This window comes from Podarcis liolepis (assembly GCF_965112155.1).
Source record: "Podarcis liolepis genome assembly, chromosome: 13".
Classification (NCBI taxonomy): domain Eukaryota; kingdom Metazoa; phylum Chordata; class Lepidosauria; order Squamata; family Lacertidae; genus Podarcis; species Podarcis liolepis.
In genome coordinates this window covers 23,320,383-23,336,760 of record NC_139573.1, presented here as the reverse complement: position 1 = coordinate 23,336,760, position 16,378 = coordinate 23,320,383, and the positions used below count along the sequence as shown (strand labels likewise).

Below are 16,378 nucleotides of genomic sequence, written 5' to 3'. Positions count from 1 at the left end.
CTCTGGCGGTGACGCTGGTCCCGATTTCCAACTGCTCCCCTCTGAGTCCCCTCTGGCTCTATCTTCCTGGGGTGTCCCCCTAGGCTCCCCCCTTGCCCTGGCCACTGGTGCTCCTTTCTGTGAATCTTCTGATTCACTGGAAAGACTCGGAGATCTCGGGTCGTCGTCATCACTCATCTTTTCTTCTGCCTCCTCCCTCTCGCTCTCTGTTTCCTCCCTTGCCCTTGCCTCTGCTCCTGAACCCCTGACAACCAACATTTTGAATTGTGCTTGGATGACGAGGATAAATTATGGGGTTTGGGGTGGGTGGGTGGATGTGGATGTGTTTTAAATCCCATTATTGAACCCATCCTGCCCACCAGAGATGTAAGCAACATAAAGGGATATGTAAAATCAGATGAAGTCTTTGGTAGAAGATAACGTGTTTACAGTTGAACCATTGGCGGAAGGGAAAGGGGCAGTGGCCTGTAGATGGGTGTACAGATTAAAAACTTTACCGATGGAAGTATTAAATACAAAGCTTGGATAGTAGCACATGGTTTTACTCAAAGAAAAGGAGTAAGTTTTGATGAAAGCTTTTCTCCAACTACAAGGAGTGAGAATGTGTGTTTGTTGCTGGCTGTGGCAGAACAATGCAGGTTCAAGGTGAATCATTTTGATATTGAAACTGCTTACCCCAATGCAGGTTTTCAAGAGGAAATATTCATGAGTCAAGCACCTGGGTTCAAGGCAGGTGAACAGGGTTCTGTATACAGATTGTGTAAAGTGATCTATGAGCTCAGACAATGTGCCAGGAATTGGAATGAATGTCTTGACAGTGTTTTGAAGAAACTTGGTTTCAAAAGAAGTATAGCTGACAACTGTATGTAGGCCCTTTGGTGACAAACATGATAAGTGTGATCTGTGTCTTTCATATGTCTTTGATTTACTTTATACTGTTAAAAGCGATAAGTAGGTAAAACACATTTTCCATTCTTTACATAATACACTTTATTTTCTTAAATTGTCATCCTCAGGATCAGAAGAATTAAAGTGTTTTGTTGATAGTGATAGGGCAAATTTACCAGACAGGAAATCAGTGGCTGGGATGGTATTTCAATTTGGCAATTCTTTGGTGGGGTAGAAGTCCAGGAAACAAGGGATTGTAGTCACTTCCTCCACAGATGCTGAATACAGTGCTCAATCTGATCGATGTAATGAATTGAAGTACCATATACAAATTCTCACTGACATAGGAGTAAAGTGTACTGTACATATCCAGTGCAGGTATGGGAGGATAATCAAGCAGTCATTGCAGGGATGGACTCTGAACAGTTTAAAAGTAGAATGAAACATGAGGATATTAAATACCAAAATGTGAAAGAGAATGTGAAGCAAAATCAGATACAACTGCAGTATTGTAAAAGCAGACAAAATGGTGCTGATGTGTTTACAAAATCTCTTACTTTTGAGATACATGCACAATTAGTTGAAAAGTTGGGACTTGTGATGCATAATGTGACATTAAAATGCCATTAAAAAGAGGAACTATCAGTTTTGCTTTTGCAGACAGAAGACATCTGACCAATGAGTGCTGCCTCAAAATCTGCTGAGTCAGGACTGCTAATGGACTGTATATCTGATTACAGACTGAAGAGGGAGAGACTGTAACTGAAAGCATGCTGCTATAGCTGTATGCTTTAATGATTGTAAATAGTTGCTACCGTAATGCTTTTGTAACCGATCAAGTAATAAAACTCTTGACTGAGATTTCAAGGCACCGGTGAGTGTTTCATCTCTAAAAGAATAACTTCAGTTACTGTTCAATGTTTCCAGAAAAAAACTCTCCTAAATGAGTTGTAAGTGTTTACAGAGCTACCTTCACACAAGTATCCAAGTGCAGATAAAGTGTAATGGAGAGTGACATTTAAAAGAAGTAAAGGTCTGAATGATAATTCATACACAAAATTTCCTGAGTGGCACAAAATAGCAAAACACAAAGACGCTGAGATTATTCAGACTTTCCTTCTTATTAGTTGTTCCCTGTTGTTCAGCTCAGGTCTCAGCACAATGATATAACATTTGGGGAGAAAGATGCAAGCTAGGAGCCCAGCACTGGAGGCTAAGATAGAAAAGATTTCCACAGCTACCATATATTTTCCCTTTGAACTCAGGTAGGATGGAATAAAGGAGAGCCAAACACTGCAAAATACCAACATGCTGAAAGTAATGAATTTGGCTTCATTGAAACTATTGGGCAATTTCCTGGCAAAGAACGCCACAACAAAGCTGTTTATGGCCAGGAAACTGATATAACCTAAAACACAGTAAAACATAGTCATGGACCCCTCATTGCATTCTAATATAATTTCTTCAGTAACTGAGTGCATGTCAACATCTGGGAATGGGGGAGAGGTGACCAACCATACGGTACAAATGCCTGCTTGAATAAGAGAGCAGGAAAGAACAATGGCACTGGCAAGTCTTCTCCCCACCCACTTCCTCATCCTGGAACCTGGTTTGGTGGCCATAAAAGCAAGAACCACAGTAGTGGTTTTTGCCAAAACACAAGAAACAGCCACAGAGAAGATCATGCCAAAAGTGGTTTGTCGGAGGAGACACAACACCTGCTTAGGCTGTCCAATGAATAGCAATGCAGAAAGGAAGCAGAGCAGGATTGAGATAAGGAGAGTATAGGCAAGGTTCCGGTTGTTGGCCTTGACAATGGGAGTGTTGTGGTGCTTCAGAAATATTCCTAGCACCAAGACTGTGATCAGACAAAAGAAAAGAGCAAAGAAGGCTAAACTGATGCCCAGTGGTTCTTTATATGATAAAAAGGAAATTAATTTGGGAATACAGAAATCCCTGGTTTTGCTTGGATAGGCTTTTGCAGTGCATGTAGAACAGGCATTCATGTCTGAAAAAGAAAAGGCATGGGTTTCATTTCAAATTGATTCCAGACATTTCACAAGCATGTTTTCTCTTTTACATCTAAAACAATCCATTCATATTAGGCTATTCCTTTTGTGTCAGTCTTCTCAATACATGGAAGGTGAGGAGTTGATTATGTGGACTGCCATCTACCTTTCTGGAAATATTATGGTCTCATGTATTTTAGAGCTCTGTGGATGAACAGCTGTCTCATTAGTTGAATCTGCAAGGTAGTGAGCTAAGATTAGAGACATTTTTTGTTTATAAGCCCCGTTCTGTGTCCAATAAGCAGAGGACACCTTTGCCCAGTGGCACTGTGGCCCACAGATTGCAGCAAAATACTAGGCAAGGTTTTGTCAAGTACAGTGGTACCTCGGGTTAAGTACTTAATTCATTTTGTATGTCCGTTCTTAACCTGAAACTGTTCTTAACCTGAAGCACCACTTTAGCTAATGGGGCCCCCTGCTGCCGCTGCACCAGCACTGCACAATTTCTGTTCTCATCCCAAAGCAAAGTTCTTAACCCGAGGTAATATTTCTGGATTAGCAGAGATAGTAACCTGAAGCGCATGTAACCTGAAGCTTATGTAACCCGAGGTACCACTGTATCTTCTCTGTGTGATGGGCTAATGGGGAAAAGCTGTCCCATGAGCCCTTGCTGCAGAGAGGAAGGATAAGCCTATATAAGACTGCTTCCCTTGGATGTCACAGCCATTTTGTTTTGAGAGGGTTGGAAAGGATTTCTTTTCTCTCAACCCGATTGGCACCTGGTTGGGGTTTTTTATTCACTTTTCCCTCAGTAAAATTATGGCATTCCTTTGTTAGGCACAATAATATTGTTTGTATGAGGGCGGAAATGGCATTGGGCAGCATCAGCATAGTATAGGGGCCTGAGGGGCCTGAGGAGAGGATTGACCTTTGCAAACCCAAGCGTGGGTTCGGTATCTGCCTGGTTAGAATCTGCACCCTGCATCCCCAGTGAGACCTTGCTTCCTTGCATTGCAACACGGCAAGATTCCACACTGGCCAACTCCCATCATACAGATTTGGAGTGATCCAAACCCAGCAGATCCATTCCATCAACATGGGGCTTGTGAAATGATGAACTGATCCTGGGACCCATGCTAACCTTTGTCCTGCCTTCTGCTGTCAATAAGGATTTGGCCCAATTTTATCCCATCAGCATTGTTCAGTCTGGTTATTTTGCTGCTCTCATGAGTCACATAAAGTGCCTGCTTGGAAAATTTCTTTCCTCATTTGTGAAGTTTAGATACAGTTTTCCCACTTTCAGTTCCAAAAGAATTCAATTCCAAAAGAATTTTTTTAAAAAAAACCAGTTTTATCAAATAACAGAGCAGGATACAAGGAAAGGATTTGTGTACCACCTCAAAGTATAACATCATCTTTACTTGTTTTTGGACACCACAAGAATTGAATGCATGTGTGCAGATGAATACCAATTGGATACAGCTCATATGAATTTCTACACCTTTTAATATAATCCCCTGATGAACAACCTGTGTTTGAAACACATTGAGATTAGCACATATACAACTTGGTCCAAGTCTTCTGCATCTGTCACATTCACTTTTGCTTCTGCTTTGTGGTGCTGCAATTTTGATGTGTTTCCTTGACCATGACCAAACTTTTCCCAGCTTTCTACACTCTATTTCTTACCCTTATGGTTTGAAAACTTTCCTTCTGGACATGGGATGCAATCATAGCAACAAAATGGTTTTCCCTCCTTCACTTTCTTGCTGGAACCAGGATAGCAACTCTCAGAACACACAGAAAGAGGCTGGACCTAATTTGAAAGTGAAAGAATAGAATGATTACACTGGTCAACAACAAACTTGTTGTTTGCGTTTTTTTTCCAGTTGATTTAGGATGAATCTGATGTGCTGAATCCAAAAATCACATTGGTTTTGCTCAATCAGGTCAAGTTTTTGAGCTATGGCCACGTCATTTTTTTTACATTTTTGTTCACATGTACGCTTGTGTGTAGCATTTTAGAAGAAGTTGGTGGGGGTAAAATGCCATGTCGAATAATTGTTTTGATTGGAAATGATTATTTTAATGACAAGAAGTATTCAGGTCCAATAGTTCTGGGTGATTATGTCAAAAAGGGATCAGTTTGAAGTCATAAAACCTCGAAATCTTCCATAAACTGGTGCGGCTGGGATCAACAGAAAGAACCGGAGCAGCCTCGAGTATCCTGATCTTCAATCAGCACATCGTCCTGTAGCTCATTGTGATGAAATTCCAGTGCCTATCTTCAGAGAACTTCCTGACATTAGTGACGAAGATGCCTCTAGTGTTGAAGGACATGAAGAAGAAGAAGTGGTTCTTGAAGATGATGCTCCACATCCATTTTCCCAAAAGGAGTTGAATTATCTAGTTCACGGCCTCAGCTTGTCAAAGGACTCTGCCGAACTGTTGGCATCCAGATTGAAGGAAAAAAACCTCCTCTCTGACAGTGCTCGCATCAGCTTCTTCCACAACAGGCATCAAGAGTACCTCCGTTTTTTCTTGGAAGAGAAGGACTTGGTGTACTGTGCAGATATTGCGCGGCTTCTGCTCAAGCTTGGAGTGCCACAGTATGAACCCAAAGATTGGAGACTGTTCATTGACAGCAGCAAGTGATCACTGAAATGTGTTCTGCTACACAACGGCAACCAGTTTGCCTCTATATCCCTGGCTCACTCGAGTACACTGAAGGAGAGCTATGAAGCGGTGAAGTATGTGCTGGAGAAAATTGGTTATGATCAGCATAAGTGGTTTATTTGTGTTGACCTGAAGATGGTGAACTTTTTGTTGGGACAACAGTCTGGCTTCACCAAGTACCCATGTTTTCTGTGCATATGGGATAGTAGGGATGTAGTGCTCAGCATTACATGAAGAAGGACTGGCCTGTGCGGGAGGAATTGGTGCCTTGCAAAGAAAGGAACGTCATCAATGACCCTCTGGTGGACAGAGACAGAATACTCTTCCCACCGCTGCATATCAAGCTTGGCTTAATCAAGCAGTTCACCAAGGCTCTGGACAAGGATGGTGACTGCTTCACTTACTTGTGCCAGGCTTTTCCAGGATTGACCATGGAGAAGTTGAAAGCTGGCATCTTTGATGGTCCTCAGATCCGTCAGCTCATCAGAGATCCAGAGTTCAGAAACTCAATGAACGAAGTGGAACTGGAAGCGTGGAAGGCATTTGTTCTGGTAGTGAAGAACTTTCTTGGCAACAATAAGGCCAGAAACTACGCAGAACTTGTCAACAACATGCTGACTGCTTTCAGAAACCTGGGCTGCAACATGAACGTCAAGATGCACTACCTATTTTCACATATGGACCAGTTTCCTGAGAACCTGGGTTCAATGAGTGACGAGCAGGGAGAGAGATTCCATCAGGACATGAAAGAGATGGAGACCAGGTATCAGGGTCGCTGGGATGCAGTCATGATGGCTGACTACTGTTGGACTCTGAAGAGAGACCTCCCTGCCGCTGAGCATTCCAGGAGTTCCAAGAAACGGAAGTTCAAGCCCTGAAGTTTGAAAAATGGTGAAGCAACGTGCAATTTATGTGTACTTACCTTTATCAATGCCCACCATTCAGTTTACAGTATACCTAACCTGATGGAGAGAAATGGATGCCATTTCCTGATTCAGCAGTGCAAAAATACCCTAAATCAGTTGTAGAAATCTAGACAACATTCAAAAAGTAAAAAATTGTTGCCCAGTGTTATCTTGAAAAGGAGTCTCAAGTTCTTAAGATGATCTTCATGTATAACTGAAACCAAATTGGAACCACTCTTCCGTAACTTCATCTGACATCCATCGGAGATGTGAAATATCCTGGGCTGTGCAAGGTATTTCAAGTGTGGTTACAACCATTAAAATAAAATATTAAAAACATTTTAAAACAAATTGAAAGGGAAGGAAGCCTATGGGGAAAGATTAACACATTTGGAGCTTTTAAGCTTAGAAATAAGGCAGATGACAGGAAAGAGTAAGGATACATGAAATCATCCATTTATAATGCCTAAATATGTATGGAAGTGAGAGCTGGACCATAAAGAAGGCTGATCACCGAAGAACTGATGCTTTTGAATCATGGCGCTGGAGGAGGCTCTTGAGAGTCCCATGGACTGCAAGTAGATCAAACCTCTCCATTCTGAAGGAAATCAGCCCTGAGTGCTCACTGGAAGGACAGATCCTGAAGCTGAGGCTCCAATACTTTGGCCACCTCATGAGAAGAGAAGACTCTCTGGAAAAGACCCTGATGTTGGGAAAGATTGAGGGCACAAGGAGAAGAGGACGAGAGAGGACGAGATGGTTAGACAGTGTTCTTGAAGCTACCAGCATGAGTTTGACCAAACTGCGGGAGGCAGTGGAAGACAGGAGTGCCTGGCGTGCTCTGGTCCATGGGGTCATGAAGAGTCAGACCCGACTAAATGACTAAACAACAGCAACAACAAAATATCTTTCACTGAAGCTGAATGTTGTAATATTCATAACAAAAGGATGTACTTCTTCATAAAACACAGTTAAACTCTAAAATTCACCAAAATGAGCACAGGCTACAAACCTGGATGCCTTTAAAAAGGATTGGACAAATTCATAGAGGATAATTCTATCAAGGGCTACTAGCTAATTTCTACCTCAACCATTGTAAGCAACAGGCCTCTGAATACCAGTCTCTAGAAATTGCAAGTGGGGAACTTCCGGTTTGGCTTGCCATGGCTGAGGCTGTTGATTACATCTGTGCCGTTTTACATGGGATATTTTGAGGATGAGATGGGAGTAATCATCCTCCCAACCCCCCAACTGTGGGGCTAGTGGGGGCAGCTTCACACGCAGATCACCCAACACTTGCCCCAATGTAGTAGGAATGAGGTGGCAGGGGGATCTGGGTGGAAAACACTCTCCAAAGTCGCCGCCATGAGTGAACAAACTCCAGTTTTTTAATATGAAAATTTGGACTTTATTAATGGGCATACTCTGAGTGAGGGGAGATAAACTAATCTGCTAACTGATTCAGCCACTGAGGAGCCAAAGGATTCGAGTGGAAGAGAGATTATCTTTACTATGGAACTTTTATGTCAGAACGAAAAAGGGGGGGGGGAATATTGCGTATTTGCTATTTTACTTGACAACCCCCCCCCCGGAAACTCTGAATACAAATTGATTAGGTACGCAATTGTTGTTGTTTAGTCATTGAGTCGTGTCCAACTCTTCGTGACCCCATGGACCAGAGCACACCAGGCACTCCTGTCTTCCACTGCCTCCCACAGTTTGGTCAAACTCATGCTGGTAGCTTCGAGAACGCTATCCAACCATCTCGTCCTCTGTCATCCCATTCTCCTTGTGCCCTCCATCTTTCCCAACATCAGGGTCTTTTCCAGGGAGTCTTCTCTTCTCATGATGTGGCCAAAGTATTGGAGCCTCAGATACGCAATTATTAACTGTGTGGAAAAGATTTACAAACTTGCAATTAATTCTAATGGGTTGTTAAAAGCGGAGGAGGCTTCTAGCCAAAGTACAGGCTTATCTGTTCTGGTATAAGATGAAATGGAAATGTTTGGACATATGCCTGGAACAATTGGCAGAAAGCCAGATTTCCTTCATTTTGGGACGTGTCATATTGGATAACTACTGGCATGAAGAAGCAAAAGTGAAAGACATGGAAGAAAATAAACACCCACACAGAAACATACTGTTTTGATATAACTTGCTTGCTGGACGAACTCAGAGGCTGTGGAAATGAACAGATTAACATCAGATTGATTTTTGTGAAGCACCTGGACTAATTAAGAAAGCAGCGCAAATGTAAGATGATGGCAATCGTCCAACCTCAGAACATGGGAAGACAAACAAAGATTTATGATTTGGCTTAATATTTGGACTGTTTGATTATTTTATAATTCAGAATGTCTTTAATGTGGCCTTTATTGGATTGTCAAATTGGAAAACTTAATAAATATTATTATTAGTCTAAAAAAAGAAATTGCAAGTGGGGAGAACACTTCTGCAATTACATCCTGCATTCAGTCTTCTCAAAGACATCTAGTTGCCTATTGTGGCACTGAATATGTAATCAAACTAGCAGAAACATATGTTTATTCTTTTCAACACATTTAATATATTCAACAGGAAAGGAAACAGTGCATATGCTTTTTGAGTCTTACTTTCTACATAGGTTGTATCATTTCTAATCAAAACTCGGTATTTGTTATGGGCTGAACATTGTCCATTCAATGAAACTGAATGGTTTGCCAAGCACTTCACAACTTTATCCTACCTGGTTAAACCAATTGTGCCATGTGATGGCATCCTTGTTGATGGTGAACACTTGGTCCGGAGAACCCTGGGGATCCATTCTCCCAACTTTCACTCTATGAAAGGATTGGTTTGAGGAAATAATCCAGTTTATAATATCAAATCCAGTCACTAACTCCCCATTCTGGTCAAAGGAGATCTTGTCTCCAGCACTGTTGTTAAAGGAGACAGTTTTCAGAAAGTGATGGAGCTGAGTTGAAAAGGAAAAGAAGCTTAGTAGAGGCTGCATTTCTGTGGAATCTTTCACAGTAAGTCATACAAACATCTTCCCTGGGTGGAAGCAACACAGTTCTTTGTTTTCATACTCAGACATGTGAAAGTCGATGTCACATTTGCCAAACAACACTTCATTACAATATTGTTGTTTTTTAGAAGTATCTCATGTGGGGTGAATCTTGGGACTTTTTTTTTGTAACCAACTACACACTGAACTCCCAGTGTGAATCACAGGATGCAAAGACGGCACCAGGGAAGAACGGGTGAGAGAAGATATACAATAGGAGCAAAGGGGAAAGAAATACCAACATCAGGATTTGCTGCCCTGGTGGATCCTTAATTTAAAGCCTAGTGACACTTCATTTAAAGCCTAGTGACCCCTTCCAACTCCACAACTGTATAACCTCAGAACATGCTCAAATTAATATAGAGAAAGAAGATGGAGAGGATGGGCAGAGTTTGGGTTAGGGCTGCCATAGGTCCAGTATTGTGTCTGGGAAGAATTTTCAGAAACGGCTAAAATCTCAACAACTTTGCCAAAAAAACCTCAAAAACATTGTGTTTGGCTTTTCACTTTTTGACATATGGCAACCATAGTTTGGGGAGACCTTTATTAGACAGAATAAAAATAGACCTGCTAGATCAGTCCAAAGCCTCCCTGGTCCAGCATACAGTTCTTGCAGTAGATTGCACAGTTGGACTAGATTGCCCCAGTGGTCCTTCCAACTCTACAATTCTATAGTCTCAGAACCTGCTGGCAGTAACATGGAGGAATAACATGCACCTTAGAGGAAGAGAAGAGTTTGTCGAGACCTTTTGCCAGACAGAATCATAAGAGACCTGCTAGATCAGCCCAAAAGCCTATCTAGTCTATAATATGGTTCTTACAGTGCCCAACCATATGTGAACGGGAAGCACACAAGAAGGATCTGATTGGAGCATATTGCTATATATTCTGAGAAGTATTTTGCCTTCCAACAGGAGGAACGTCATCCCATTACCTGCAACACCTGCTGATTCTGAAAGTTCATCCACCTTCCATCAACCAATGAGTGGTGATTCAGTCGAGATGAAGACATGGAGTGTAAAGCATGTGCCACAGCATAAACAGCATTGTAGATGCTGTAGCTGTGGCCAGTCAAGCTCATTTCAAAAAATGTCCCAGGAAGGCTTTCCAACTTCTCTTTTCCTGTGCATATGTCTCCATCCACCTTGTCCCCATCTATACTTTGGAATACACAACCAAAGGCCTGCTGCCAGAAATCCCTGATAAAGCCATCTCCTGTTTTGAATGAAGGGCTTTTGCTTTCAATAAATGTCTTGAATCCTGGCAGATCACTGGAGTGAATAGAGAAGGACAGAACACCATGGACTATATCTGTATCCCATGTTCTTTGATACACCATTGAAGTGAGCTCTATCTGAGCTGTTACTATCCACACTTTTCCTTTATTTATTGTGCATTCTCTTTCTGAGATATATGGTAGCCACCTCAAGAAAACAATGAGATAAGATTCTGCATTAGCAACCACTACATTGGCTTTGCTGTCAATGATTTTATCATATATTTTGGCTCGCTCATGTAGCATGTCATTAATTTCTGTGACAATGGTAAATTTGCTGCTTCTTTCTATGAAGGCAAAACAAATACCCTTTCTGGAGAATACTGGAAACACCGTCTGCACAAATCTTTCTCCATATTCATCATTGGATGTAAGGATCCCAATCCATGTCCAATTGAAATGGAGAAGCAAAGTCAGAATGCCTGCATGCTGAAGAGCATCTTTAGGAGACATTTGGTAGAAGGAAAGGCCTGTGGTTTTATCATTCATCACTGGAGCAGGGCCATATATGAGCTAAGGAAATATTAATGAATTCATGAATAGGAGCCCAACTTTGGCCCACATAATACCTTTCTTCAAAAATTGATGCATAAATTTTTAATTACATGCACAAGAACATTTTCAATGGAGGCTGGTTCAGTAGGTAAAATGGGGTGCTGCCTTTTCTCAGAAAGTCTACACCTGCTTGCCTCTTACTTACAAGTCAGGTGATTTCTCTGCCTGCCATTGGCTCTGGCTGTAATTATTGCTGATATGCCTGCCTTCCACCTACCTTCTATCACTAGAGAATGTACTTTCTTCTGTAGGTGCCTCTCATTTATGAATACCTGTATCTCAGCTTCCATTTTACATTCCTACACAAAGAAATATTTCCCACATGTTTTCAACCACTTGTTTCCACACCCACAATCTTTTCTGTGTGGTGAAAATAAGCATTTAAATGGATGAAACCCATATTCCACAAAGAAATAGAGACATCTACACAACCTACCTGTGGAATCTTGTAGATATCCAAGACAGTTGCAATATAACGAGAAATTAGAGGCTCCAGTCCCCCAACAACCGCTATTAATTTATTCTGGACGTCACATATGTAGTTGGGAACTATTTTTTCTTTTGAGGACATAAGCTGCATTGTGGCATGATAGGTATTCTTTGCATTGAAGTAACTGTCATAAATGTGGAAGCCCAAGGAAGTATTGGGTAAAATCTGAGAGTTTTTATTTATCTCCTTTACAGCAAATGCCAAAGCCAGGATGTGCTGGTAATACTTAGGAACTACACTAAAAAAGAGTACAGATTATTAGGATATCCCAAACATTGTAAAATGTAGACTATGTTGTCCTGCATCTCCTTCCTTATTATTCCTTACAGTATTTATGTACAAACTGTCTTTAGGCAATGCTTAGCCTTTGGTGGATTGCTCATAACTTAGACAACTGTATTCTCCTTTACAACAATGCACTTAATATACTTTATTTATAAATTACCAATACAAGGTTCCATGTGTTATCAAGAACCATACTATTTGATATTTTCAGAAGGCTGTATTTTTTTTATTAAAGTTTTCTTGGTTTACAAAGGTATGCGCAATGTCTCTTTTTTCAAGTTACATTTTCCATAGGTCATGTGAACACCTACTCTCTTTCTTTCTTTCTTTCTTTCTTTCTTTCGAAAGCCTCAGAATACAGAACACTTTATAAGTTCTTGGTACCAGCACCAGTTTAAGGTGAAATCTACAATTTAAGAACATGTTCAGAGTTTGGTGATAACTGCACTAGAATCAGAGTTGTATTCTGTATTTGGAGAAACTACCATGTCTTGTAAAACTGTTGTTCTCCCTTGGCATCTCCTTCCTTATTATTTACAAATATATAAAGACTTAGCTTTGAATTCAACAAACATACACACAATCCTAGCTCTCTTACAAAGACATTTTGAAATTGCAAATGACATCAATCAGAGCAAGTGGTAAGAAATAGAAATTAAGAAAGCTTATCACGGAGTCATCAATATTTCTGCCTTCATTGATAGTAGTTTCTAAAATGTTTAAATGGAGGAAGCCATCACTACTATTGTCAAAACCAGATGAACTTGATCAGTCTCCATTCTGAATATAATCAATATTTCAAGTTCACCACTTGAAAATTGTTTGACAAACTTGGACAAAGACTGTAATTCACATCCTTAGTGGAAACAGAAATAGAAACAACAAACAATAACAAAAAGGTCTTACGCGAGCTCTTCAAACAACACGGGTGGAGGTGCTCCAGTGAAGGTTAGCGAGTTGGAGATTATGAAGGTCTGAGAAGTGATGCCACCAATTATGTTGCCTCTCAACTGATGATACTCGTGAAGTGGATTGTGTGGATCTCTTACCATGCAGTTATTGTGAAACTTGCATGCCATGTGAGAAAGTAGTACCAGTATCAAGACTACTAATATCACCATCCTCAGTACCAATTATCTCTCTAAACACAGATTGTTCTATTCCATCTTAGGAGACTCAAACAGGTAATTCCTTGATTTTTCTGAGTTCCTGCTTTTACAACTAACTTATAAAGTGATTATTTATATTATCCTTCATCCACTGTGCTATTACTTTTGCTTTTCTCCACTGAAAATCCTCGGGGAGAAGCTTCGCCAAGTAGTTGAATTAATTACAGCCCTTTTCCTAATTACAGGAGTAGGTAATCATCAACTTAATATTGGTGTTCACAAATGGAGTTGCAAAAAAAAAAAAAAGTGTATGGCATCTGAACCGAGGTTTTTTCTTTTTCCATGGAGGTGGTTAGGATGCCCCCCCCCCATTCAAACTTCAGGGCCCCAGAAATGTACTTTACTTTGACTGGCTTGGATCTGCCAACTTCTTGAGCAGTTCATGTTGATGCTACCGCAGCAAAGGCAGCATGAGGTAATGGAGGGCGCCCATAACTTCATGCCCCCCCCCAATGTACTTCCTTTTGACTGGCATGGTTTTTCCAACATTCAGTTTTATTGGATGACAGTGCCAGCAACACTTCTTGAGCAATTCAAGTCGATGCTAAAGCAGCAAAGGCAGTATGAGAGAATGGAGCAATGACAAAGCCTGCAGCATGAACTAATGGGGCAGTGGCAGAACCAGTGCTTCAGTGAATTGAAGCAGCTGCAAGCAGAGAGCATGAGAAGTCTCCTTGTAGAGAAAAGTATGGCTCTCTGTGAGGTGGGAACCTTGCCTGGTGAAATGCTATGGGAGTCTGCAACTGTCCCTGGAGCCCAGCTGCCAGGTACCCAAAAGGAAGGGGTGGCCAGAGAGATCCACAATGTGGATGGGAAGTTAAAGGGCTTGGACTATGCAATCTGTAGCTGAAGGCAAGGAGAATGTCTCAGAGAAGGACAAGTTGGCTGTAGTCTGGAAGCAATTAGGGACTCAGCTACACTGAGAAAGAAAAAGCGCTTTATAAGCATTGTATATTCATTATGACCCTGTGACACCAGATGGCGTGTGGAGTCCAATTTTGCCAACCCAGTTTCTCATATGACGTTTACAACACTTTTAACTGAAACACTTGTAGTATTTAAACCTCATGCCTACCTTTATTGGTTGTCAGAGGGAACTACTAGTGAAAACCATTGTGAATGGCTAGATCTCTAAAGTTTGCCCATTTCATTTCAGCTCTATTTATCTAATGCCAAAATTTCCAGTCTCAAGAAACCAACTTGTTTCTGTGCATTTATTTGTATTCAGTTTTCCATGTATTCTATGTATTATTCAGGGGGGAACCACTGCAGAACCAGTGACTTGCAGAACGGATGACCCAATTCACTCATATCTGCACAAGATTCCGCCTCCCCTGAACACATAGGCGATCCTTTTTTTACCTACTGATTGTTGACTAGCAGGTGAATGAATATTCCATTTAGATACTACTATTGACAGTTATTTTATATGCAATTTATTTTGACTTAAAGAAACACCTGAACATTTAACAGGTGTGAGAGGATAACTGATAGAACCACATAGCAAGTCCAATACACGTCAAATGAGATTTGCTAGAATGAGCACTCACACGTTACACTGTGGGTACCCTTTGCGGGATCACCCGTGGTCCTTTGGACCCCAGGGAAATTACCAGTTGTATGGGCTGGCCTGCTTCTCAGTGTTATTCTTTGGAGGTTCACTGCCAGCCTCAGTTAGTCAATTTACACTGCTGGGAGGTGGGGCCAGTTGCATAAATAGGGGGTGGAGCCGGCAGCAGCCAGGCAGTCAGCTCAGGAGCTTCACCCACCCAGCCCTTCCCTTTGTTTAATGTTTCTGGTTTGCAGGTTAACCTTTTTCTTCCTGTTTAGCGGGCGCTGCTACTGTCTTTTGACTTGTTGCTGTTGAAGAACTGGGAAGAAATTTTCCTGCATTGGCAGGCTTTGTCTTCCCTGTAGCAATTATCACAACTTTAGCAGTTTAAAGCCTTGGGCAGAATCCTTTAGTCTTTTCTTCCCTAAATGGGGGTGTGTGTGAAGTGGTGACTCACCCCCCCCCCCACAGCGGCACTTCCAGGGTCCCCTCTTAAAGGGGTTGTAATATGGGTGTCACTGGCCATATGCTGAAAGGTTGTCATTGAACTACCCTGCGTGCGGGGATATTGGGTGGGCTGCCTGCAGGGTACCGCCATATCCCATTTACCCTGATGAGCCCCAGTCCCCCCCCCCCCGGCTGTGGGGCTGGGAGGGATACACGCCCAATGCCTAAGCCAAGGTCTTCCTACATTTAAAAGTTTAATAAACTTGTGGCCAAATTTTAATTCCATAAAACGTTATCACACGTCTTTTTTCCTTTCTGGTGGTCCCTGGGAGCTGGGGCAGTCGGCGCCTGGTCATGCAAAATAATTTTCACAACAACATTCATTGAAATATTTTAATACTTTTTTTATGGTGTCCTATGGAAGGTCTGTGTTTTGTTGGGATTTATATTTATGCGATTTGGAGGAATAAATTAGTCTTCTGCATCCTCCTCATTCTCATTTGTTTTCGCTTTGTGATGCTGCACTTTGATGAGTCCTCTGCATTCTGATCCAATTGCACAATAATTTTACACAGCATATTTCTTACCCTCCTGCTCTGAAAACCTCCCTTCTGGACATGGGGTGCAATCATAGCAGCAAAATGGCTCCCCCTCTTTCATTTTCTTGCTAGAACTTGGATGGCAACTCACTACATACAGAAAGAGGCTTAATCTAATCCAGATATGAAATAGCAGAATGTTAATCTTGAGAAAAATCAATTTAGATCCACATAGATATAGATAGATGTAAATCTCTCTCTATATATCTATATGTGTATATATATCCACCTATATACATCTATATGTACATATATATTGTAACTGAAAATGAATCTTGAACCATTGTTGAATAACTTAATCATATACTGTAGCACCCTGCTTGTGGTTAATGCTTAGCTGGAATGAAATATTCAACGCAGCAATAGAGAAATTAAAATAATAATTTATTTGTCAGACAAATAAATGAGAGACACAGTGGTATATGGTTACCAAAGCTCTGCCCTTCCAGCCCTGATGGCCAGCGCTTATATTCCCTCAGTC

General features: G+C 41.3%; 1 protein-coding gene across 1 annotated transcript; it reads right to left on the bottom strand.

The window, feature by feature from the left end:
* Positions 1-1,994: 1,994 nt before the first annotated feature.
* On the bottom strand, positions 1,995-13,182 carry LOC310691585 (vomeronasal type-2 receptor 26-like; the record flags this gene model as incomplete). The annotated part of the gene is made up of 6 exons (XM_083471444.1): positions 1,995-2,896; positions 4,587-4,713; positions 9,204-9,431; positions 10,459-10,795; positions 11,792-11,800; positions 13,037-13,182. The coding sequence occupies 6 exons, from the start codon at positions 13,180-13,182 to the stop codon at positions 1,995-1,997; spliced, it is 1,749 nt and encodes a 582-aa protein (XP_083327570.1).
* Positions 13,183-16,378: the final 3,196 nt, after the last annotated feature.